Source organism: Sphaeramia orbicularis, chromosome 5 (assembly GCF_902148855.1).
Source record: "Sphaeramia orbicularis chromosome 5, fSphaOr1.1, whole genome shotgun sequence".
NCBI classification, from domain to species: domain Eukaryota; kingdom Metazoa; phylum Chordata; class Actinopteri; order Kurtiformes; family Apogonidae; genus Sphaeramia; species Sphaeramia orbicularis.
This window is the reverse complement of record NC_043961.1, coordinates 53,057,224-53,085,197: the sequence shown is the minus strand read 5'-3', so window position 1 is coordinate 53,085,197 and position 27,974 is coordinate 53,057,224. Positions and strand designations below refer to the sequence as shown.

At 37.5% G+C, this 27,974-nt stretch overlaps 1 protein-coding gene across 4 annotated transcripts in view; it reads right to left on the bottom strand.

The window, feature by feature from the left end:
* The window catches only part of pacsin1b (protein kinase C and casein kinase substrate in neurons 1b), a 74,636-nt gene that overhangs the window by 17,730 nt on the left and 28,932 nt on the right, over window positions 1-27,974 (bottom strand). For 2 of the 4 annotated variants that reach the window (XM_030133691.1, XM_030133694.1), the window contains exon 2: window positions 6,782-6,907. In XM_030133691.1, the coding sequence (XP_029989551.1) occupies window positions 6,782-6,841 (60 nt within the window). In that variant the 5' untranslated portion in view covers window positions 6,842-6,907. Of the gene's footprint in view, window positions 1-6,781; window positions 6,908-14,419; window positions 14,601-27,974 lie in introns of those variants that run through there. The other 2 variants (XM_030133692.1, XM_030133693.1) reach the window with 2 other exon arrangements.

Below are 27,974 nucleotides of genomic sequence, written 5' to 3'. Positions count from 1 at the left end.
GCCAAAATAAAAGCATGAGTTTCAAAAAAAGAGTCCATATGTATAAATGAACTAAGACTTGCTTAAAAGGCAGAACAGCATTAATGGGGGATTAAAAAAAAAATTGTCGGCATTATTTAATGAATGCGTTAACGTGGTAATAATGCGTTAACTTGCCCAGCCCTAGTTTTTACATATGTATGTATTTTGTAACTATATTTGTATTTTAACGGACCTCAGGAGGAGTAGCAACCACTATGGTGGAAACTAATGGGGATCTGCATAAACAATAAACAAACAGGTGGTGATGTGTGTGCCTGCTGGTTTGAATCCCCAGACAGGAAGAGACATTCTTGGCTGATGTGCCTTTGAGCAGGGCACTTAACTACTCATTTTCTCCCTGAATGCCTGACATGGTAACCACAAAAGAGCTAACTGCAGGAAAATAATCATGCCTGGTAGTAATAAATTCATGAATAAATCTGGGAAAGAAAAAAAAAAACAGCTATATTTTGGTCACATTCCTGAGGTGACAAAAAACTGTTTTTATGATGTCACTGTGTGGTTGAAAGGTCAAAGAGAATTTTAAGTTAGTGCACAATGCCTGAAACACCATGTAAGATCAACCTAAGGACCAAGAAACGTTTACTCTGTACATGTGTTTCTGTAGCTTTATGATCTGGTTAGTCTTTATTCAGCATCTTGATCACTTCCTCAAATCTTGCCCTCACCCTGGGTTGGTTTTTATAAACTTTCATATATACACTTACAGATGTACATGGACGTTTCTACAGAACTATGTGCTTTTTCTAGTATCTTTTATCTAACTCCCTGAATGACTGCACAAATGTTCCTATGTGTATATGTATGCACAAATGGCAAATACATTTTTTAATTTTTTTTTTATCTTTTTTTTTTTTTAATCTTTGATCATCCAGCCCCTGTTCCACCTTCAGAACAACTACTAACTTGTCTGGGTTGTTTAAAAAAAGCTTAAAAAAAACAATGTTCATTAACTTTTTTAACAGACTGCCACTGTGCCAAATTTCATATTGTAATTCATTCTTCTTTGTTTGTTTAGTCACTAGCTTATTCGTACTGCATTTTGTATCTGTGTGACAAAAAGTGCTAAAGAAATAACGCTTTACTTGCTTGTAGCACATTTAATCACTATTATTTCCCATTTTAACAATAAAACCACAATCTTGTAAAAAATTCAAGCAGAATCAAAGTAAAATAATTCATATCAAGTGTAAACACAAACACATGGGTATCAGATAAAAAAAAAAGACAGATCCAGATATAAATATGATAAAATTACAGGTGCAGACTAGGGGTGTAAGAAAATATTGGTCCTGCAATATATCGCGATATTTCATTGCACAATACTGTATCGATATTAAAAAGTACTGTATCGATATTTTTAGGTATTTATTCAAATGCAGATATTGTGGAGGTTCATTTTTGTGTTCTTGTTTTTTTTTTGGTTTATATTTCATTTATTATTATTTAACATTCTTTTATTAAATAATATTAGTCCCTTTGTTGGGATTGCACAAAAATAATGTTATGTTAGTTATGAACTAATAGAATATGAACATTTGAGCAGGATCTTAAACTGTAATGTCTGTAAAATATAATTTTAGTTTTAACACAGGAACATTTTGTGATATAGCATTAGATCCTGTTCTAATCAAATAAAAATGTGTTTAGTATTATAGTATAGTGGTATGCAGAAATATTAGAACACTTGTCAGATCTTAAGAAACTGGTGGTTTATTTGTTCCAAGAGCCTGAATTTCCGTTTTTTGCCATTGCAAAAGGTAAAGGCAAAGGTACTGAGAATATTTCGCCTACAAATTTATCAGTCCAGTCCTTTTTTTTTTTTTTTTTTTTTTTTTTTTTTTTACATTTTACTCTAATATTTAGTGTACCCCCCTTGGCAACAATCACAGTAGTGCATCTTTCTGGCATTGTGTCGATGTATTTTCTGAGAGTTTCAACCCCAATGTCATTCCACGCTCTCAGAAGCTCATTCCAGTGGGTTTCCTTAAATTGTTGCCAAGGGGGGGCACACTACATATTAGAGTAAAATGTAAAAAAAGGACTGGACTGGTAAATTTGTAGCTGAAATATTCTCAGTACCTTTGCCTTTACCTTTTGCAATGGCAGAAAAGTGAAATTCAGGCTCTGGGAACAAATAAACCACCAGTTTCTTAAAATTTGCTAAGTTTTCTAATATTTTTTCACACCACTGTATTTCTGGTGTAAATCCATTTTTCCAGGAAATAATCTTTTGAAAAAGAAACAAAACCAATAAAAAAAATAGCTTTTTTGACAGTGTTGTGATTTGAATCGTATCGCCAGATTCTTGTCAATACACACCCCTGGTGCAAACGGGGCCTTGGGCTCTGCCGGCGGCTCTGTATGACTCTAACACTCACTGAAATCCACACTGGTCACTGTGTATGTCATTCAGACTGATAGTTGTTGACATGGTCAGAGATGGACCAAAATGGTTCTAAAGATACAATGATGTGGAGACAAGATAAGGCCGGTGCAGCTGATCAGTCCATGCGGCGTCACCTTAAATAGGGGTCATTCCATCCCAAATCAACCAGATTTCAGAAAGTGCACCGTATGACCCCTTCAGAAAATGCTGAAAAAATTCACATTTGTTCACCTACCAGATAAACGAACACATCCAAAAATTTTAATGTCATATCTGTAATAGTTTAGGAGATGCAGCCCTTTGAAAATTCATGATTTTTTTTTTTTTTTTTTTGATTTTGCAAATGTGCTTTTCGGCCAACTTTGAGGAGCTGTATCTCCTTAGGTATTCAAGCCACACTGCTGAAACTTACTGTCTGGGGTGAAATCCCCCTGACAAGACCATATTTTGCATCAAAATAACTGTAGGTGGCTTCATGTTTGGTCCATGAGGCCTTGAAATCAGGCGAAAAGGCTCATTCTTCCAAATGTCCTCTCTCTTCAGGCTTGCACTGTGCCATAATGGATGAATGTAGAGACCTAATTTTTTTTGCATGGATTTTTATAGTGAAGATGCAACAATATACTGCAAAAAGATGACATTTCAGTGAAAAGTGTCGCTGTGAGGTAATGAATAAAATGGGTCAATTACAATTTTTCACAAAAATACTCTTTATTTGAGCACCCAAATTACCATGTGGCCAGTTAATGAAAATTTTGAAATTTTTACCATGTCTTCATATATGTTTCAAGATAGCTTTGGGATAGAACTGGTTCTATTTTTAATATTTTTTTTACTGCATGACTATATTTTCTTCAAATTGTATACAAACGTAGGTGTAAATGGCATTTTCAACAGTATAATGGCATTGATTATTGCACAAGTTATGATAATACTTGAGATATTTGAACTAGGGTGTGGAACTGCATGATGGTTCAGGTAGAATAATTATAGATTTCCCAGAACTGGCTCAGGTTGATGCCTGTAGTAGACACTTCTTGGAAATTGGATGGAGCTGGTCAGTTGACCCAATTTCACCAGGGTCAATGACATAAATGTAGCTAAGATTTCCCAGAATCACCAATTTTCAGAAAGCCTGTTTGTCTTGATAATGTCTTTCTGTGACATTCATCCTTTAAGATCAATCCAACAACACATTTTTGCTCCATGATGAATAAGTTTGTTCAGTTTGTCGTGTGGGGGACCATTGGTTGAATTGCCATGGAATGACCCTCAGGAGCTCTTTTCAGCCTGCAGGTGATGCATTGAATAAACAGGAGCAGCTGGCAGGGAAGGGAAGGGACTGCTGCTGCTGCTGTGTGTGGAGTTATGCAATAAAAGCAGAGGGTTATGTTTGACTAATACCATATAATTTACAACCCTCTGTGGACGCAGGAGCTGCAGAGAAGTGTAGGCTTTGCCCAGATACAGAGCCGTAGAGAAAAAAAGCGATCAAAGCTCTTATTGTATTCATTTCACAGCTTACTGACACAAAAGGGATGCTTCTGCGACTCTTTGGCTTAGCTGAATGTATAAAAGATGTTTATGTATACCTCACCCTGAAAATGACTTTCTACAACTCAGATAGGTCGACTAATGAAACCAGCCGGGCACCGATGATTGTATTCCACACCAGCCGTCTCCTTCAGCAGCAGCTACAGCGAGCCGAGTCAGCGATCAACAGGAAACACTGCAGCAGCCACTACTGTAATGCAGTGACTGACTGTGATATAGTGACTGTTTGCTGGGAGCAGGCACCTTTTGCTGCTCCAGCTGATTTCTAAAAGCAATGCCTGGCTGAAGACATACAATAAGGATGAAATGAGCCAAAAGCTCTGAAACAGATTAGAAACCCTGAACTTATGAAGTGACAATTCCCCCATTTGTCTGGAATCCCTCTGGACTCCATCCGTCATACAGAGCTGAACACACCGCAGCATCAATAATAACACTGTCTGCGTACAATGTGTTGGACTTTGGGTTTCTTAGAGTCGCTGTCAACAGTTAGCAGCTCTCATATATAATTAAAAGACTTCTGGGAACCTGTTCCTCAAATTACTTGGGACTGTTTGTGCTCACGAAATGTAGTAGGTGATGTAACTGTGTGAGAGAATGCCAGTACAGCACACTGTCAACAATGAATCAGCTAAAACAATTCAGATATTATTCAACTGATGCTGAGTAAAAGTCAGAAATTCATTAACAAATTAGTAAAGTCCTTATTTTCTGCCATTTTATTAGTGCTTAATAATGTAATTTTTCATCAGTTGCATAGTTCCTACCATATGTTCTACATAGGGATGCACCGATACCACTTTTTTAAGGACCGAGTACAAGTACAAGTACTTACATTTGAGTACTTGCCGATACCGAACACCGATATGAGTATTTAATAATACCATTACGGTTCTTAGTTACTTTTGAAAATGTGCTTTATTGACGTTGTCATTAGTCTGACTGTAACAAAGTGCTGCTACTGACATTTAATGCGTTGGAATGAGCGTTTCTCAATCAATTCACCAGGGGGCGCCACTCTTAATTAACCATACTGGACAAATACCACAAAGAAGAGTAAGAGAAGAAGAAGAAGAAGAAGAAGAAGAAGAAGAAGAAGAAGAAGAAGAAGAAGAAGAAGAAGAAGAAGAAGAAGAAGAAGAAGAAGAAGAAAGTCAGTAAAAAAAAAAAAAGGTGATGACAGAGGAGGTAATACTAACATGGATACTAATATTGATATTGATGAGGGTAGTTGTAATAAATATCAGTAGTTTTTCTCTAACTCACACAGTCGCTCTTTGAACAGATCCTCTACCTCCATGGTTCCCAGTGGTACTTCTTCTCTGTCTGGGTACCCACAGAACCTTATATGATAATATGATGATCTTTATATGGCTCTAGGTATGCATCCACTAGCTCCCAGAAAATGGACAGAATTATGTGTGGAATGTACGCAGAGGACAGACAATACACTCCGTTCATATCCGACTGTCTTTAACGCAACTTGCAGTCATTGTTAATTTTGTCACCATCGTTTATTTTAGAACATCTCCACACTGCTGACATTACTCCTCTGCTGCGTACCTGCTGCACTATGAGGTGAACGTCACGCTGCTGTCAAGTGGTATCGATGTGTTTGTATCGGAGCACTTTTACGAGAGCGAGTATTACTACACACACTCAGTATCGGACCGATACCTGATACTGGTATCAGTGCATCCCTAGTTCTATATTCACTTGGTTCTGGCATCATTTTAAAACACATTATTGCATTTTTAACTGATTATTGAATTACAGGCGCCAACGTACAACACCATGAAGCAGAGCTCAGTGACCCAGCAGTGTTTAGTGTTTGGATATAAAGCATAAAAAAAGGCACATATGTGATTTAAAGGTGGGGTCCGAGATCTTAGAAAAACAGTTTGAGCAAGCTACATTTTGAAAATACTCAGTTCAAAAGTCCAAACCCCTTTCTTCAGATATCCCCCCAAAGCCAGGCCTCCAGAGTACTGGCACGCGCAATGCTTGTTCCCGAGGGTTCACGAGCGCTGCACAGCAACAGTTCACCAGCTGAGGCTCCGGCTCCGTCCCCGTACGGCCCCAACTCGGGCTCCGATGCCGGCTACGGCCCTGACCCCAGCTGAGGCTCTGTCCCCGGCTCGGGTTCCGATGGCAGCTACGGCCTCACCCCAGCTCCGACCCCGGCTGAGGCTCCGGCTCGTGCATCCATGCATACCTCATTCAGGCTCCTCCCACACCCCCGCTTTAACAGAACAGTCCCAGTTCATACCTGTGTGACTAATTTTACACTTACTACTGATTTATGTTAGAGTCAAAACAGTTTGCTAGTGAACTTTCCATCCTAATATAGCTAATATAGCCAAGCTCTGGCTCTGTTTCCTGTACAAGCACTTCAAGCCTCTGAGAACGCACAATTCATGCTTGAAGAGGGGTACGCATGGGGGGTGGGGGGTGGCAGATAGACATAACACTAATCAATAATCATTTCGAGTGGGCGCTCAAAATGATGGGATGGTGTTTTTTCAGTCCTGTCCATTCCACAGGTGACTAATTTCTTTATTTTTGTGTTAGAGCATTTCATTAATTAGTTGTAATCGGGGTGTGAAGGGGATTTTAAGCAATGCTTCAGGAAAACATCTCCTACCCCACCTTTAAGTGCAAACCTGTGATGACAAACGGGGCCTCACACTGTTCTTCTCACCTCTCAGGCTCAGCCGGTTCAGACTGAGTTCATCACGATGCAGTGTCAGTCCCTGGTTAGATTTAATCTGTTAAGACTGTTGACTGAAGTCTCACCTCCCAGAAGCTGTCTGTGGTCTCCTCCTGGCTGGCGGACTCGTCGTAGGCTCCAGACATGGTCCCAGATTTGGCAGGATGACTTCAGGCGGTGGCGGTCTGCTGCAGAGTAATGCTCCTCATGCACTGTAAGAGAAGCACAGTGGTGTGTGAACAGACAGATACGGGACGTGTATAATCATTTGGAGAAAACCATCATTCAGCCGCATTTTTAAAACTGTAAGTGATGGGATGTCGCTGCATATATAAAGCCTTTGGGTAAGACCATTTTAGTTTCAGATTGAAGATCTACAAATTAAGGACTTTTCTGCATCTCATGTGGTCACATTTTAATAATCTAGACGCATGGTTCGATTTTTCTTACCACCAACAAATGTTTTATTTTTTAAAGTGGATGCAAAAATCATAATGAAGTGGAACTTTTCAAGACACAGATGGCCAATAAATGATATTTTTCATAGCACATTTTCATAAATATGTATTTGTTTTGGTGACCACTTTAGTAAGTATACACTGGCCAGTTTATTAAGTACACCTCACTAGTTCCAAATGTACCTAATAAAGTTGCTGTGAGTGCATATGCGGCTGCTGTAGCACATCTGCTTCAAGGTTCACCTCTGACCTCTGGTGTCACCAGGCATTTTCTCCCAGTAAGTGTCAGTGAGTGGCAATAGACGGTGAAAATGCCTCTTTCTAACCATTGTCTGTAAACTCTAGAGACAGATGTGTGTGAAAACAGATCTGCAGTGTCTAAAATACCCCAACCAGCCCATCTTGCACAATGCTGTTCTGAAAGTCACTTAAATCACCTGTCTTCCTCATTCTGATGCTCGGTTTGAACATCAGCAGATGGATCTGACCAGGTCTACATGTCTAAACACTCTGAGTTCCCTTTATATGAGTGGCCTATAAAGTATGTGGGAGAACAAGCGTTTGAACAGGTGTACCTAATAAAGTGGCCAGTGAGTGTATATCATAAGTTTACAAGTATACAATTATTGATTCCTTTTGGCTCATACAATGTCTGACAATTGTAAATATACCTGTCAAAACCTCTTTAACACTGAAAAAGATATTTTTGTATGCTATGAATGATTTAAGACAAAAAAGGGGAAAATCCTAACTCAACTGAAAAGCTGAAATAAGTGCCATTTATGCTTAAAAAAAGCCACATTATAAGATGAAATTATTAATGGCTGAATACATAACCAGCTGATATGACTAATAATAAGCCGAATGATCGATAGACATTAGTACAAAGTCTAAAATGTTAAGAGATCAAAGGTCCACCAATAGATACTAACAGTGTTATGAAGTTTCCTTGGACTCCCCTGGGACAGCTCTGTCAATAGAAGGAATGACTGCCTATTCATTTTCAGTGGCATCACCCAGCCTCCGTCAGAGCACTGTTGTCTAATTACAGAGTAATCTTCCCTCCGTTTAGTCGCCTAATATTATCCCGAGACCTTGTAGCTGAGGAGATTTTTCAACCTACAGATGAACTCACCGGCCTTTTCACATCAATCTCCAGTTTCACCTGCACCTCCTCACAGCAGTGCGATAAACAAAGATCCAAGAGCTTTGTTTACTTAAGGCTATATTTGCACCCGATCAAATCACGGAGGCAACGCAGGAATAAAAACAAGACGCATTGCAACGCAAGAGCTTAGGTATATATTAAGAAAAGTGCACAGGGGAGGCAGAGGCAGGTTTCACAAACAAAACAAAAGGCACAAAGAGAACCAACAAACAGAAACACAGCCAAGATGCAAATCAGCTGGATAATAACAAAGATGAAATGACAGCAAAACAATAGCGAGGGTTATTTGACAAAACTCTTATCAGTTCAGTGAAATGCCAGCTGTATATGAACAGCTTTCACTGCTGGAACACAGAATATCATTACAGACGATTCCAGGAGGTGGTTAGATAAAGATTAGTTCTGTGATGCTGTATTAAACAGGATGATGTGATGCCTGTGAACGTGTCCAACACATTCCTGCTCATAAATAAACCAATATATGTAAACCAAGAAGTTCTGATGGATAGCAGAGCTCATGTCAGATCAGAAAAGGTGTCCAAATCCTATAATTCTCTTGTGGTCAAAATTCACACAAAAAGATCAAAACCCATCAAAGCATTTGTTTGTTGGATCAAAACCTGTCCAAATCAATGGCACTATACAATAAATACAAAGGAGAGGTCAACTGATAGTGGATGTTTTTAAAGGCAGATACAACAGCAATAGTTTCAAACAGAAAAAATCTAGAAAGCTGGATGATATCATGGACAATCTATGTAATGGTCTGTCTATTGGACTATATTATGCCCCATTTCATTATGTGGTATCGGCTCAACTCGGCCTTTTTTGCATTTCCATTACGAAAAAGGACCTGGAATCTGGTACCCGGTACTACTTTTTTCGTATCACCTCCGCCGAGGTTCCAGGACTGGGGACCAGATACTAAAACGTGACGTGTACACACTGCAGACCACTGATTGGTCAGACAGTTTTCTCTGTGACCCACCGTTTTACAAAAAACAGATGCGGAAGTTGACAGTAAATATAGCGGTACATTAATCTACATGATACCAGCCCAAAACTACACCATGGTCGGTCGAGGAGATTCAGTCTTAGGTGGCCGACATAAAAATTCAGACGAGACAACACGCAATGAGCGAGTTTATCAGCAACTCTCTGAGCAGACGACTCGGAAGTAATACGCTGCATCGCTGTGACGACCAGGTACTGTAAAGTTGGTAGTATCTTGTAATGGAAATGCTCTCCAGGAATACCGAGCCGAGTCAAGCTGGTTCCATGCAGTGGAAACGCGGCATTAGAAACTGAATAAATGTTGACTTGAACACTGAAGTCAAAATAAAAACACACCTAAATCTCTCACTGAAAATCAAATAAGTAACTAGAAAAGCACTCGGAGAGCGCAGACATGAGCCAAGGCAGATCAGCCCCCCCTCCCCTTCAACATTTCCTAAAAATTTCAGCAAAATCCGCCTCCCACCACCACCAAAATTTTATCATTTGTTCCTTGTGCCAGTATCAACTTTTCTCGAAAATTTCATCAAAATCCATCCAAAACTTCTTGAGTTATCTTGCTAACAGAGAGACAAACAAAGCAAAAAATCCGCCCACCCCCATCCCCGGTCCCCTTCCACCGATCACCACCAAAATTTAATTATTTGTTCCTTGTGCCAGGATCTACATTTACTGAAAATTTCATGAAAAATCCGTCCATAACTTTTTGAGTTATCTTGCTAACAGACAGACAGACAGACAGACAGACAGACAGACAAACCCCGATGAAAACTTAACCTCCGCAGTTTCACTTGGCGGAGGTAATTAATCAATAAATCTGAAACTGCGAAAAATCTAGGTAATTCCAGGTATTTTTTTTTTTTTAATTTCTGAATGAATGATTTTCCTTTAACACTTAAAGACCCATAACTTTTTTGTCATAAATTCCGAATTATTAATTTTTTGTCTTTTCCAATTGATTTATTACTATTTATCATAATATTATTCTCTGCATTTTCAGAGAAAATAATTACATTTCCTACATTTAATTCACTGATCATGTAGATGTTCATGAACGTTCGGAGTAAGTTCAAAGGCGATTAGAACAAATCCAAAATAAATGAGGAAAAAGTGAGTCTTTCAACAAAATCTATCATTAACTAAACCTAAAACAAGCCTCCAACATCCACTGTCATTTGTCAAACTCCATGGGTTTTACTGGTGCAGATTATGGTGAGCCTCTGAACGTCCAAATGGGTCGTATCTAATGACCATAAATAGCTGAGTAACTGCAATTTACCTGAATTATTTACATGTATTGATAGGATTAGTGGACAGCTAATAAACATTTTAGGCCAGTAGATGCTTTTCGTCAGCGGTGGATGTTTGGGTCTTTATGGGTTAAAGCCACCATTTCCACTTGAGAAGCTTAATATTGTCCATCAGCTACTACTGGATCCAAAATCGACCTATATTGATTACATGTAAAATGTCGTAAAAGTGTGGCAGAAAACTGTACATTCACTGAAATAAAAACCCTCACACATACAAACTGAAGCGCATTTATGATGCTGCAATTCAAAACAAATCTTTGACTTTTCAGTTACATCCATCATGTACAGATTAAGTGCTTATTCCTGGAGCTTATTCCTGCGGTCGTGACATTGTAATAACCTAGATACTTGGATCAGTCTCTTATAGTGCCGTCAAATGTTGTGTCATAGATTTTAAAGAGTGGATGTAAAGCATATTTATGGAAGCAGAAAGAAGGGGCACATATGAAAAATCTGCACAGAATGTATGCTTTTCAAAGGTTATCAGAATAAATATCTATGTATCTTAGATTTTAAATGTGTTTAGAAATCAGTACCAATATATAAGGCTGCAAGTAGAGCTGCAAAAAACTACATTTTTATAGAAATTACAATAATTTGTCATTCCTTAACTTGATTAATCAACAAATTGTTTGCTTTGAGAAATATGGGACAAGTTTTGCCCCTTTCTAAACCCACCATTTCCACATCCTCTTATATATACATCTTCACCGTGGGATGCAGCAGTTATTCAGCGGTGGAATAACTCAACATGTGGTATTCCAGTGAGTTGCTAAAGCAAAGGAAGGTATTCAGAACATGACTGACTTACATAACACTGGTTTTTCAATAGTTTCGGATCAAAGATTACATGTTTAGTTTAGTTTAGTTTTATTTTGAGCACATAGAATCATCAGATAACAAAGAACCATACAACATGGTCAAACTAAATTTTTCGGTGGTCGAAAAGGAGTGAGAAGAAGTACAACTTATGGACTCCCACCCCCTTTTTACAAACTAATAATTAAATAATTTTGCTTCCTTTGCTTTGTTAACACACTTTTTTTTTCTATATATTTTTACAATAACACAAAACATCCATACAAACCATTCACATACACTTTTTTAGTCACCTCACACAATCAGATTTACATAATCAACCTTTTTTAATATGAACTATAATATTTATATGCACTTTAAATATTTACTATAAATATAATCATTAACAAATGTGATAATATCTCCTAATCGTGACAGTCTGTATTAATCAGTTAATGAATTAAAAATAGGCAACACACAATAATATCATATTTTATGCATTCTTCTACATTATAACTAGATATTCACTTACTCAGATAATGTTCTATATCAGATAATGTTTGTACTAGTACATAAAGGTTAACTGTGTATACTGTATATGTGAATTAATGCTATGTAATGTGTGGGTGTAGCCTTAATTTTTAAAATGTTTCTAATTTTATGAATGTTGGTACTTTACATCTTACCCAGGGACAACAGTTGAAAAATAGCTTTTTTGCTAATACTGGCACATTTACCGAAATATTCATTAATATGTACTGTCCCTACTAAATAAACAAACAAACAAACAAACAAATAAATAAATAAATAAATATTTTGTCATTATACTGGATTTATACATCCTTTTAAATGCACAAATTGAAGAAGACATTTTAAAGTTCTGGTCCAGATTATTCCACAGATGAACCCCTCTAACAGAGATACACTGGCTTTTAATGTTTGTTCTACACTTAATTTACTTGAAGATTTCAGTTCCCCTTAAATATAGTTTAAGGGGACTTTGCCTCAGCTCAAACATTTCCTGCAGATATGCAAGTGAATTTTAGTTTAGATGAATTCTGCTCTTTCCATGAGATCTTTGTGAGCTTTACATGCTAGAAACAGAGGAAATATAACACGGCTAAAATTTGCTTAGAGGTCTTATTTATGTCTTTGTGCATAAGAAATCAATATAAGTGAATCCCTAAAGGAACTTTGTGTTGGTAAATGCAAGTTATGCAAATTTACAGGATTTCAGTTCTGTTACAACATGTTGATGCTCATATGAACTATGTTTTCAGCTCAAAAATGTCCAATTTCATCACAATTAATGCTATATTTTCATGTCACAAATGGCCAAGTTATATTTTAACTGCATTTACCTGAAAACAAATATTCTATTCTTTTAGATTCACGTCACTTTTTAAATCAAGTTTTCTAATAATAAGGATTTTTATAAAGAAATAACAATTCTATATTGTTATTTACTCTTTAGTATGATGATAAACTATACAATAAATAATTATGATACTAGTTTTTGCACAGGGATCATTTGTGTAAACGGTGATATGGCTGCTGAGCATCAGTATGATGGGATCTGTAACAACCATGTCACATTCGTCTACCACCACATTTTGAGAGGATAATTAGCGATAGTAAGTATATAAGTTTATTACTAATAAAGTACTGGTACTGACCAGATCATCATGGGTAATGTCACGTCCGTCCACCAGCAAAAGTTTTCACATACGCGTGCTATTCCAAATCCAATATTTCTGAAAATAGAGCTTCCACTGTCAAATAATATCAGTAGTCTGTACACAACTGTATTAGCATTATTTCAACACAGTTCTATGCATTTCTTACAACTTTTTTTTTTTTTTTTTTGACAAAAATGGCCACTCATTTGACCCCCTAAGTAAATTTTAGCCAAACAGCAGAAATAGAGAAACACTGCTCAAAGTTGATTCATTTCATTCCTTATGGAAGTTTTAAAATACAGTAATGTGTCCACAGTGTGCATGTGTCTAAAATTTGACAGCTTAGTCATGTATCATTATTGACAAAAACCCACAAAACCGATGCAATCGATGTAAAGCTGTAATCCAGAGGAGAGAGATATGAAACAATAGGAGGAGAAGCAGAAAGATGAGCTTTGATAGGAGGTCAGGGGGAGGGGTGGGAACTGCATGGGTATTTGGGTCAGCCACGGCCCGACGGATGGAGCAACACTTCTGACAATGAAGGGCAGAGATGAAATGAAAGCGGAAAGTGACGACCTTCCAAATCTAAAATCCAGTTAATCAAAGAGTATTTCCAACAAAAGCCCTGGCCCTACGGCTTCAGAGGGGGCTAAACAAATGCCTCGGCCGGATGCAGCGTGGAGAGTGGGGTAGAGAAGTGGGTGTTTATCATGCTTGGTTAATCCATTAGCTACATGCCGAGAGGGGGCTTTTGTTCGGGGTAGCCCTTGTTCGGTTCATAGAAAGACACATCAGTGAAGGAAGAAAAACCACCACAGACAAGCTTCTCCAACTATTTTCACCGCAGACGACACGTAAAACTAAAATTAACACAGAAATGCTTGAATCTTGCTCTAATTTTCTTATTTTAAGTGCACTTATTAGTTGTACACAGATGAAACAATAAAGCACATACCCACACAAACACAATTCCAACCCAAACATGGACAACTGTCTTCATAGGTTCAGTCTCCATCACATTTCACTGATTCATTCTTCACACTTTAAACAAGCAACGGTGAAACACACACACACACACACATCCTCACAAACAGGAGACTCATCGGGAATGCCCATCCCTCTGAAGCAAGTGCACAGGCATCAAAAAGCCCCAAACTGGCAGCAGCCACGGCCAAGCGGTCGCATCAACACGCCGAGGCAGTCCGACCCCTTCCCCTTCACAGAGACAAAAGCCGTCCGAATGCTCAGAGACGCAGAGCACAGACCCCCGCCACAAGCAACAAAAGCTTACCCCCAGTCCTCCATTAATGTGACACAGCGGCTAAGGCTAAAGCTAGGAGAAAAGAGAGGCACGTGGGCTCCTCCAGCAGTCAGCCCCTCTGCTCCTCACCTCCCCTCTGGTTTATTTTGGTTCGCTGCTGCCTCTGTGACTGACTGACTGAGTGACGGAGCATCAGCGAGCAGAGCAGGAGAACGGGGGCTGCTCCCTCTAATCTGTGATCTGAGATGTTCCTGCCTCGAGCCTGCACGGTGTAAAGTGTGTATGTGTGTGTGTGCGTGTGTGTGTGTGTCTCAATGAGGGATAATCCCATGGTGTTTTGTGTGAATGGATCAGACAGAGATATAGAAGAGGAGGAAAAGGTAAAAGAGGGGGAAGAGAGAGGTGGGCTGGAGGAACTGTGGTGTCTGGGACTAAACTTCAGAACAGATCAGTGAATCATTGAGTTTGACTTGACACTAGGATTATATAACAGAAACATAACACAGACGAAAGCTTCAAAGTATTACTCCTAAAGTTCATGATGGATATTCTTTGACTTCGTCCTAAAAGCCCAGTTTTGTCTGTCGCAAAAAGTTGTTTGTGTGTGTTAAAAATGTTGGTTCAATAGCAAGTGTGGATGTTGGATATACAAAAATAAAGGAGTTTGTCACTAGAGTTACCAATTCAATTCAGTCAGTCTTTAATTCAGACTCAGAGGTCCATATATATATATATATAAAATATACTTTGGGGGTCAAATGAGTAGCCATTTTTGTCAAAAAAAAAGTTGTAAGAAATGCATAGAACTTTGTTAAATAATGCTAATACATTTGTGCACAGACTACTGATATTATTTGACAGTGGAAGCTATATTTTCAGAAATATTGGATTTGGAATAGCACATGTATGTGAAAACTTTTGCTGATGGATGGACGTGACATTACCCATGATGATCTGGTCAGTACCAGTACTTTATTAGTAATAAACTTATATACTTACTATTGCTAATTATCCTCTTCTTCATAAATGTTAGTATTGTGGATCTAAAACAATAACAGCTGACACAAAAACACAAAATGTGGCAGTGGACGGATGTGACATGGTTGTTACAGATCCCATCATACTGATGCTCGGCAGCCATGTCACCGTTTCCACAAATGATCCCTGTGCAAAAACTAGTACCATAATTATTTATTGTATAGTTTATCATCATACTAAAGAGTAAATAACAATATAGAATTGTTATTTCTTTATAAAAATGCTCATTATTAGAAAACTGTTGATTTAAAAAGTGACGTGTGACATTCCTAATGTATGTATTGGCGTAACAAGAGCAGGATGGATCAGCACCATACTCCATATTACAACCTGTAAAAATAAAACGTGATATGTCGTATATAATCTTGTAAGAAAAATTGTGGAATCGAAAAGAATAGAATATTTGTTTTTCAGATAAATTCAGTTAAAATATAACTTGTCCATTTGTGACATGAAAATATAGCATTAATTGTGATGAAATTGGACATTTTTGAGCTGAAAACATAGTTCATATGACCATCAACATGTTGCAACAGAACTGAAATCCTGTAAATTTGCATAATTTGCATTTACCAACACAAAGTTCCTTTGGGGATTCACTTATATTGATTTCTTATGCACAAAGACAGAACACAAAAGACAGAGCACAAAAAACATACCAAAAAAAACAACCACACACCTACAGGAAACATTTTACCTGTGGTACATATAAGCACTGTCTCCAGTGCCTCCAAAGTCCAGATGTGTACCTGACACTGCTCTCCCCAGGTTTGAGAACTGCATTTATAATTTTGTTTTGCGACAGCTCCATTCTGCCTATGAATTCTGTGTGTTTTTAGCAGCAAATTCATAAGGTGTGAGCAGCCTTCCTCTTTAAGAGTGAATGCAACTCTGGTCAGAAATAAGTTATTTTTCTGCCAACAATGAACTGGTGTGATAATTAGTAGAAGAGTTAAATCACAGATGTCAAACATGTCCACCAAAGGGAAAATCTGGCCTGTGGGATGAATCTGTGAAATGCAAAATCTACACTGAAGATATTAACAATCATTGTCAAAATCATTTTAACTTAGGTTCAATATATAGACCAATTTGATGTCAAGTGGGTTGGACTAATAAAACACTATCATAATAACCTACCAATAATGAAAACATGAAATTTTTACCTCTGCTAAGGTGGTTGTGTTTTTGCCGGAGTTGGTTTGTCTGTCTGTCCGTGTGCAAGATAACTCAAAAAATTATGGATGGATTTGGATGAAAAATTCAGGAAATGTTAATACTGGCACAAGGAACAAATGATTAAATTTTGGTGGTGATCGGGGGTGGGGGACCACTGATCTGCCTTGGCGGAGGTCTGCGCTCTCTGAGTGCTTTTCTAGTTTGCTTTGTTTTGGTGTAAAAAAAGAAAAATTACATAAAAATGTTTACATTTACAAACAAAATATGTGAATAACCTGAACAAATATGAACAACCTGAAATGTCCTAAGCCAAGAAAGTGTAATTTTAACAATATTCTACCTGTTACTAAATGTTTTGCGTATTTGTAATGTAAGCTTTAATGCACATGTGTAAATTATAAACTGAGGCATAATATTGTTAAAATTGTACTTAATTTTTTTTTTAAGACATTCCAAGTTGTTGGTGTTATTTAGATTTGTAAGGAAACTTTGTACATTTGTATCCTTAATATTATTATTCTTATTCTTTATACTTAACTCTTATGCATATTTGCACTATTGCACATATGTTTCACTGTGTCATTTTTATGTATGTATGTGAGCAACAGAGTTCACAGAATTTCCTTTGGGATCAATAAAGTACATATCTATCTATCTATCTATCTATCTATCTATCTATCTATCTATCTATCTATCTATCTATCTATCTATCTATCTATCTATCTATCTATCTATCTATCTATCTATCTATCTATCTATCTATCTATCTATCTATCTATCTATCTATCTATCTATCCATTTTCATAATATAATTTTGCTTTATTCACTGCTGTTATCTTACTGCTCCAGCCCACTTTAAATCATATTTGGATTAAATGTGCCCCCTGAACTAAAATGAGTTTGACACACCTGAGTTAAATGATATATGGTTTGAATTTACTCTTTTGGTGTTAAAGTGTCATGGGTGTTAGTATTTTTTACTCCCGTCTTCTCCCCCTGACCTGTCTGAGATTCCAGGAGTGTTAATAGATAGATAGATAATTACATAGATGCACTTTATTGATCCAAAACTGGAAAATTACAGTGCAGCAGCAGCAGCAGCAGGAGTAGCAAGACAGTAAAAAATAGAACACAAGAGTAAACACACTATACATAGTAAATTAGAAGTATAAAAACAGACCTGGATAAAAAAAAAAAAAAAAAGAAAAAAGATAATTAAACTGTAAGGTGCAAAAATAAGTGTAAGGTAATGCTGGTTATAAATCGAAAGGATGCTGAAAAACTGGTCCATGCTTTTATCTCCAGCAGACTGGACTACTGTAATGCACTCCTTACAGGTCTCCCAAAAAGCAGCACAGACAGACTTCAGCTGATTCAGAACTCTGCAGCTAGGTTATTAACCAAAACCAAGAAGAGAGAGTACATTATTCCAGTGTTGGTTTCCCTGCACTGGCTACCGGTAACCTACAGAATTGATTTGAAGATACTACTCCTCACGTATAAAGCTCTAAATGGAACCGGACCAAGTTACATTGCAAACTCACTGATCAATTATGTACAAGCTAGAACACTGAGGTCATCAAACGCAGGGTTACTAGCGACTCCCAGTAATATTACAAAGAAAATGGGGGACGCAGCCTTTACTAACTATGCACCAAAGTTATGGAATACAATTCCAAAAGACATTAGAGAAGCCAGTTCACTGAATATATTTAAAACCAAATTAAAAACATTTTTATTCTCATTAGCCTTTGAAAGGAGATAAAAATGGGGTCACAATTCAGGAACCAGGAATGTGCAGTTTTTATTTTTATTTTATTTTATTGTATTTCTGTTTTTATTTTTTATTTTATTGTATTTCAAATTTCATCTTATTTCTTGCACTTCAAAAATTCTATGCATAATCAAATATTTTAATGTGCGCTGTTTTTATATTTATTTTTATTTTATTGTATTTCTCTCAAATTTCATTTTATTTCTTGATGTATAATCAAATCTTAATGTATTTTAATATTGTATTTTTTCAATCAATGTGAAGCACTTTGGGCTACAATTTCTGTATGAAAGGTGCTATACAAATAAAGTTTATTATTATTATTATTATTATTAAGCTGCATTAAACTGTAATGTCCAGTATGATGAAAGTGTATGATGGTATCCACAGACCCCAGACCCTCAGAGCTGCACCTACAGAAGGAAGTGCTTTATATCTATTCACATTACTTTCTGATGCACGTATTTGTCTGTGCTGTTTGTTATGTACAGGCATTGTGCTGTTCACTCAATCTGCTGTATTTTATCACAATAAATGACTAAGCTGCTGCAGTATTAAACTATCACTGTACTGATGAATGTAGCAAAAAAAAAAAAAAAAAAATTGTGTGTCTTTAGAATAAATTGCTAGGGGAAAAAAAGTCAGTTAAAACTTTTCTTAAAACTGCACCGTCTGCACCATCCTTCTGTGTGCGTCTGCTGTTCAATGTTTACATGTGGCTAACATTAACTGTTAACTTATACAGTGGAAGCTGTGTCACTTGTCAGCTTTAGTGTCTGTGGTAAGACATTTCTGATGAGAAATATGCTGCACATGTTCTCTAGATTGACGTTACAGACAGATGAACACATCTGATCTACAGAGGATGATTTTTGGGGCTGAGGTCTGTGGCTGAGTTCTGGTTCTGGTTTGGATTCACAGCAGATGACGGAGGTTCAGCAGCAGAAATGAACTAAGTAGGACACATTTACTGAAGTGCTGCACAGACTGTTAGCTGTGTTATGTCACTACTTTACAAAGTTTCTGGAGAAAATATTGTAGTTTTTAATTTGTTTTAAGTTTACTTCTTATCACCTATGTTTGACAACACTATGTGTGTGAATATGTGTGTGTTTAGGCGTGTATCTAAAGGAAGAACAGAAAATACTTAAATCCTGTGCATACCAACGTTCTAATAGTTTTGGATTTTTTTTTTTTTTCCCACTATATTTATTGAACATTTTCAATGAACACGACAGACATATCAATTCGTAGCAGTCAATGCACAATCAAGAGTGACATATCTGACTGTCAACACCCATCCCTTCCCACCCACCCAACCCACAGGCCAAAAAAAAAAAAAAAAAAAAAAGTTTTGGATTTTTCATTACAGTTTAGTTTTATTTAGTTTTGACATTTTTCTTCTCTAATTCAGTTAGTTTTAATTAGTTTTTAGAGCAGGTTTGCTAGTTTTTTATAAGTTTTCGTTTTGGTCTAAATGCTTAGTTTTATTTTAGCTTAGTTTTTTTTAATATCTTTTCTCTTCTTTGCCGTTGTATTCAAATAAATCCCGTACAGAACTCTGCTGCTTTCTCCTAACTTTAGTTTCCATGTTTCCAGGTAGAGTGGGAACCAGAAGATGACTCTAAACCACAAGTGACGAGAAGTGACGGACCGTGAAGTACCATATGGTGCCAGCAGCTAAAACTGCTCAAGGGAAATAAATTGATTTAATATCAATCTGACATTGACAAAGATGAAAACGAAGGGAATTTTATCCATAACTTTTATATATTTTAGTTAGTTTTGTAAGCACATAATGCAGTTTCAGTTAGTTATTGTTGTTTCCTTTAATTATAGTTTTTATTTATTTCAGTTAACGAAAATGTTTTTACAATTCTAGTTTTCGTCATTTCGTTAGTTTTCGTTAACGATAATAACCTTGGTGCATACTGATGTTTCCTATCTTAACAAGCTTAACACACAAACAAAATATTTAAACTGAAACAGGGTACTACATAAATCCTGGTCACAAAGAACTCACTACTAACATTATTGAAATAAAACAGATTAAACAAATGAATCCTATGTGAAAACAGTACCTATTAACTAATAAAACAATTCATCCTAAAACTTCAATATCTAAATTAAAATAATATTTCAGTACTTGGAGAATATTTTAAGCTGATCCTCTAAGTTTATTTACGGTGTACTTGAGGCACAAAGTTAAAACACAAATTCGATGAAACTGACACAACAATGAAGGGATTTAATTCACAATAGCTGCTTTTTGTCTATTTAGAGGTGTGTGTTCTTCAGTTACACAGACTGAAACTGTATTCCTTCTGCCATCAGACTTTTAAATGTCAGTGACAGTGCGTAATGTGTAGTGTAGGGTACCCTGTGCTGTTACATGTGTTGTTTTTAGGTTTTAAATGTATTTTATCTATTTACTGCTACTGTTGCACTTTGTTGCTGTTGCACTTTATGGCTGGACCCTTCAGCTGTCCTGTCCATTGACAGATCTGAGTGGATTGTATAGTGGAATGTGTGTCTAATGTCCTGTCCTGCTGTGACCCATGCCTGCTAACTGAAATGCCCCTAGGGGATAAATAAAGAAATCTGAATCTGAATATATTGTAGGTGATGGTCTTGCAGTGTGTCACAGAATGGCCATTTTGTAATATTATTATTATTACTGGCGCATTGACCTGTGAGAATTCACAGGTTCTAGAAGCAGTAAAGTTCATATAGAGCTGAGCTAAGCTTACTGGTGTCATGCACAGATTAGGAAAAATATAATGACCCTCATTTTGTTTTGTATTGAAATTAAAAGTAACTAGGGATGCACCGATACCACTTTTTTCCAGACCGAGTATGAGTACTTACTTTTGAGTACTTGCCGATACCGAGTACTGATATGAGTACTTAATAATCCCATTCCAGTTCTTAGTTCCTTTTGTAAATGTGCTTTATTGCCGTTGTCATTAGTCTGACTGGAAAAAAGTGCTGCTACTGATATTTAAAGTGTTGGAATGAGTGTTTCTCAATTAATCCACCAGGGGGCGCTGCTCTGAATTAACCATACTGGACAAATACCATGAAGAAGAGTAAAGTTTTTTGAGAAGAAGAAGAAAGTCAGTAATAATAAACATGGAGACGACACCAGAGGTAACACTAATGGGATACTAATGTTGCAGTGCTTTCGCTATTAAGGTTTAAAAGCTTAGCTTCAGCAGGTAGAGAAAAGAGAAATGAGTCGTAAGTTTCGTTTTCACTTTCGCTGGTGGCAGTCCGCACCGCAGAATACCCGCTGGTATTCTCCGTCTGGGTACACATCCACCTGCACCTGGAAAACAGATGGAATATACGCAGAGGACGGACAGAACGCTGCGTCCATGTCTGCGTCTTCAACGTTACTTGCAGTCAGCATTACTTTTATCACCATCATTTATTTTGAAAAATCTCCACACTCTTCACACTCCCCACACATTATTCCACCGCCGCGTACCTGCTGCACTGAACTGTGAATGTCACATGGCTGTAAGTGGTATCGGTGCATTTGTATCGGATTACTTTACGTACTTTACGTACTTTAAGTATGAATACGCGTACACACACTGAGTATCGGAGCTAATGCCTGATACTCATATCAGAATTGGTGCATCCCTAAAAGCAACAGACAAGAATGCATTCATTGTTACCTTTTTTTTTTTTTTAAGGGTATAAATATATTATTCAAACTTTATGGACAACAGTGTATAATAGTCAAAGACAGGCATGGATAATTTTACAGCAGGGTGACTACAAAATGACAAATATCAAAATAAGAAAAAAAAAGATCTGTAAATGTAAAAAAACCCAAACTGTTATAACATCCCTTGGAAAGTTTTTTTTTTTTTTTCCACGATACAATATTTACGGTTTCCCTCATTTATTTTATGCTGATACTGAGGCGGTCTTGCAGGTGCTCCTCATATTTCCCAGGACACTTGAAGACAACACTGTTTATTCATCTCTTTTCTTTTTTTTTCATAGTTACCTTATTTATGTGTTTTAAAGGGTTTTAGCTACATCATGACTGTATGACTTCATCACATTCACATTACTTGATGACTAATCTTACTGGTGTAACACACAGATTAGGGAGAAACAGAATGGCCCTCATTTAGTTTCGTATTGACATCGACACGGACCATGGACTTTGTCTGCAGGCCACCTGTAAGCCCATTGTAATTTTACAAACAACTAACAACTCCAAAAGTAGTGGTCGTATTAATAAACAGTTTTCGCCTGTTTGTTCCTTGGCCCAAAATACATAAGTAGTCCAAAACGCCACTTTTTCAGTTATAAATAGATTGTGGCCATCTTTTTGTCACATCATTACATTGCGTGTTACACTGTGTTAAAACAATGGAAACTACAGCCATTTGGTTATGTTTTTCTTTTGACGACTGGATTTATTACAGGTTTTCCGCTTTTTTATAGTTATGAAGGTGGAGACTGGAGATAAAAAATAAATAAATAAAAAAAATTGAAGATGGAATGTGAGTAAGTGTCAAGACATGTTAAAGGAAGTATTGTGTACAATCTACCAGAAAATCTAGCTGGGGTGGGACAAAGTAGATTATGACAATATAGGTCTAAGCACATGAAGGGTGGGGATGATTCTACGATAGATAAACTCTTCTGTTCATCTGAATCTGCATTAAGGCCAGAGAACAGGGCCCTGCTGTTGACATGGCAGCCATAAAATGATTAATAAGTAGACAACTTATCATTAACCTGCAGAGCAAAAGTTACACTAGACAACAGAATGTAGGGGACAAATGCCAAACCACAATAAATTCATAAATATGTAAATAATAAATATATAAAAAAAGCAGCTGAGTAGAAAGACATGAGTAGAATTTCATGTTGACCTTACTTTGTCATTACTTGTATAATAAACATTCACCTTCATCACATTTATTAAATGATCGGAGACATCCTGTTGTTCGTAAAAAAAAAAAAAAAATCAGAAGAACAACAGAGACAGACGTCTGTCAGAGTCTGGGCTGAAGGTTGACGGGTATGAAGTCATCGTCTGATTGTCAGTGAGACGAGACCCGACGGGCCGGTCAGAACAAACCGGGTCGATTGTCTCCGTGAGTCACCACATCTGATCTGTGCGCAGTTATGAACACAACAGGTGAGGTGGAGGACGGACACGCCACGGCAACAAATACCTCAGATAATAATAGTCAGACGCATGAACACTTGGCTCTATCTCATGTTCAGTCTGAAACATGAGGAACCAAACCCAAAGACACAAAAGGCTTGAAATACAAGAACGAAATGAACTAGATAAACTGATAAACTATGAAGATAGAACTACAGGTATGTGAAAGTCAGGAAAGTAGTAACCAACAGAATGCAGAAGTCTGAGATAAAATATGACAGGAATTTAACAACTAAACAACCACGAGTTCAACCACATGTGTTCACCGACTCTGCATTCATAATCTGTGGATAAAGGTTCTGGTCAAATTTGGGATTTGTGAGGTAACAACAGTCTTTAACCTTTGGCAACAAAGATATAATTAGTAGATCCTCAGGTCCAAGTGAATGTTCGTGACAAACATTGTTGGGAGGAACAAAAGTAATGCATTACAGTAATGGGCTACTTTTTGCTGTAATGCAGTAGTGTAAGGTATTACTAATCAGTTTTCAGTAATATTATACTCGGTACATGTTTAATAGCGCTTGCATTACAATACAATTTTCACCCATAATTTAATGCTCAAATGAATAAAAACCCCAAACCAAACCAAACAACAAAAAAAACAAAAACAAAACAAAACAAAACAAAAAAACCAGCAAGATTGCGAGACCTTATGCCGCGTTTCCACTACGTGGTATTGGCTCGACTCGACTTGGCCTTTTTCCGTTTCCATTACGAAAAAGGACTGGGAATCTGGTACCCAGTACTAGTTTTTTGGTATCACCTCCACCGAGGTTCCAGGACTGGGGACCAGATACTAAAATGTGACGTGTAAACGCTGCAGACCACTGATTGGTCAGAGAATTGTCTCTGTGACCCACCGTTTTACAAAAAACAGATGCGAAAGTTTACAGTAAATATAGCGGTAGGTTAATCCACATAATGACAGCCTGTAAAACTACACCATGGTTTGTCGAGGAGGTTCAGACGTAAAAATTCAGCATGAGCTTGACAACACAACACGCAACGAGCGAGTTTATCAGCAACCGTCTAAACTGACGACATGGGAGTAACACGCTGTATTGCTATGACGTCCAGGTACTGTAAAGTCTGTAGTATTCTGTAATGGAAATGGTCTCCAGAAGTAGGACCTGGTACCCGAGTCGAGTTGAGCCGGTTCCACGTAGTGGAAACGCAGCATTAAGGAACAAAAATGTGGCAGGAAAGTTCTATTTCCTGTTGGTGTTCAGCCAATGGGTGAAGATGGTAGAAGACAGTCCATTGGCCACATGGACGTATGCTCATTACTAACTCTAACCCTGCTTTACAGAAGGTAGTTAGCATGAGCCCTGTGATTAGCAATGATAAGGTAAGCTAACGTTTCTATGACTAGTTAGAATTCTTTGTCAGTTGTGGATTTATCTACCAGCGTCCTCAGCACTGCACCCCATTTCAACATGTTAAATGTTGAAAAAAATGCAAGCATTCCTGCGGTGATTCAAACATCGTAGACTGTAGCATTACTTACTGAGCTAACCGTCCACATGTACTTCAGGGCACAAATTTATGCGTCCCAAGGCTCCCAACTCAAAACTAATCCAGGAGTCATGTGATGCATTACAATTCTGAGACAGTAATATTGCAAGGCAAGGGATTACTTTTAAATAACAGTAATATGTCATCTGTAATGTATTACAGTTTGGAAGTAACCTGCACAATACTGGTGAAAAATTACATAAAATTCCCACAAGTAACACTCTGATATATCTTGTTCAGGAGTTTGGACAAACATGAGGTCAAAACACAAGGACCTTTGACCTTTGGCCACCAAAATCTTTTCAGTTCATCTTTGCATCCAAGTGAACATTTCCTTTACATTTTGTGACATTCTAGCAAACTGTTCAAAAGAAGTCATGAATTAAATGTGTCTTGTCAACTGACTGATAAACAGACACATGTTCTTGCAGAAATGTGCAAGAAAAAAAAAGAAAAACATTTTTTCCAGAAGGAACTTTTTTGTTCGATCTGTGAACACTAACACCAGTATTTAAAGGTCCAGTGTGGATTTAAGACACTAATAGAGCATCATATCCATGTTTTTATTGATGTAAAACCACCAGAAAATGTGAGTTGTTCTTGTTGTCGCTTCATTACTTCAGAATAGAGCTGGTAATCTGGACAAACGATCACATGACAATCTTCTGACACAGATTGATGGTCCACAACCTGCGTCACTTGTCTTACCGCTTGTTAAAGATAAAGGAGTTACATCCAAACTATAACAAGTTTCCTCTGGTTTTCTGTCATTTTAAGCTGTATGTGATATTATCTGCATCATTTTGGATCAAACTTACTACAGTAGTTTGATAATATCTAGATGATGTAAACACAGTCAACATTCAGCTGCAGAGTATCCATTACAAACCAAGCGCTGAAAAACCAGACCCGTTTACTTACGGTAAATCTTAGTGATTTCTTCTCCAGCAGCAGTAAAACAACACATTACATAAACCCTGCACGCTAATGCGGACTGAAACTGAACACTTGAGTGCAGACAGACGCTAAAGTATCACTATAACCAGAGTGACATAAACTCACTACATAAGCAACGTGTGTTAACACCACAGACCTAGAGCGTAGAGCTACACTTTGTAAAACATGGTAATTACACTGATAAACAGGCTGTTGGCTGAGCAGAAAACTTTGACAGCACTGTCATTTATTTTTTACTGACACCATCTTTATGGTCCATCTGAGAAGAGGATCATATAACAAATGGCTCATTACTATCACTATCACTATGTGCAGTGTACCACAAAGACTCTATATACCGTACTTTGCGGACTATAAGCCACCACTTTTTTCTCATTTTGAACCCTGTGGCTTATACAGCGATGCAGCTCGAGTATAGATTTATACGGGCTAACGGCCTCCAGGGGGCGCTCTAGCAGGAAGCGCAAAAGTGAGACAGACAGGTGGAAGAGGTGATGAAGAGGAGAAGTTTTAAGTTTAACTTTTAACAATCATTTTGTGTGTCATGCACAGACCCTCATCATGGAAAACACACAAAGAAATGCATATTTTGCAGCTTTTAAGTTAAAAGCAATTGATGCCTTTGTCTAAGAAGGAAATAGAGCTGCAGCACGGAAGTGCCATTGAGCAACAACGAAGGAGAGACGTAAAAAGTGTGTGACGGAGCCTTTGAGGCTGTTCAACTCCAACACTGAAGAAGACGACTACAGCGGTTTAATGAGCAGAAGGACAATGAAGATAGACATCAATGACTTTTCTGGGTGTTTTAACCTGCTGTTTTCCTGCCGTTTTACTGCCGTGTTACAGGCACTGTTTGGAAAAAAGCAGTTAAGGTATGGAAATAAAAATTCAAATAATCTTTCTGTTTACCGTCTTTCTGTGTAAATATCTCATGTCACAACGTGGACACCTGCGGCTTATAGACAGGTACGACTTACAGCCCGGAAAGTACAGTACAATGGATATCATAAGAACAGTTTGGATTTTAGTCCAAAATGTCTGGATGTCCACCTGATGGTCGGCTGCAATATGGGTCATAAACCCCACCTCCTCCATGGTAACCTATGGGACTTTGGACAAACTAAAAACTCTTTTCCTAAAGGTGATTTAATACATTTCAGGCTGATTTGTGGTGAAATCATCGTCTTTCTGATCTATTCATTTTTAATACGTCATTAACTAGAACTGCACAATAAATCGTTTGAGCATTGTCATCTCAATGTACATGTGCGCAATAGTCACGTCGCAGATCCTGCAATGTAGGAGGCAAATGGACTCAACGTGTTCTGATCTAATTTCATCCTGGGTACCTGACACACACTGCATGCAGCGATCCACCAATCAAAATTGTTCTTAATCAGTTTGCCGAAGCAGACCACGCCCCTACACATGGAGTGAATCGCTGGTAACAACATTGAAAAATGACCAACGAACGAGAAAATCATCAAAAACTACGACTTGGTGCCAAAAAGAAAAGCACCGTCAGTTATTTGGAATTATTTCGGCTACAAGAAGGATGATACTGAAACACATGTTCTGTGTTCATAGTGTCTTGCACCTGTTGCCACAACAAGAGGAAACACAACTAATTTGTTTGACCATTCACATTGGTGCCACACAGCTATTATATCCTCCTGAGTATTTTTTCATATCACAATATATGTTGCAGGGTTAAAAAAAAAATCGCAATGTCAGTTTTTTCCAATATCGTGCAGCCCTATCATTAACCCATAAAGATCAAAACCATCTACTGATGATACTGAAAATCTTTAATACCTGTTGATCCACTAATCCTATCAATACATGTAAATAACTGGTGTAAAATACAGTTTGTCATCTTTTCATGGTCATCAGATATGACCCATTTGGACGTTCAGAGG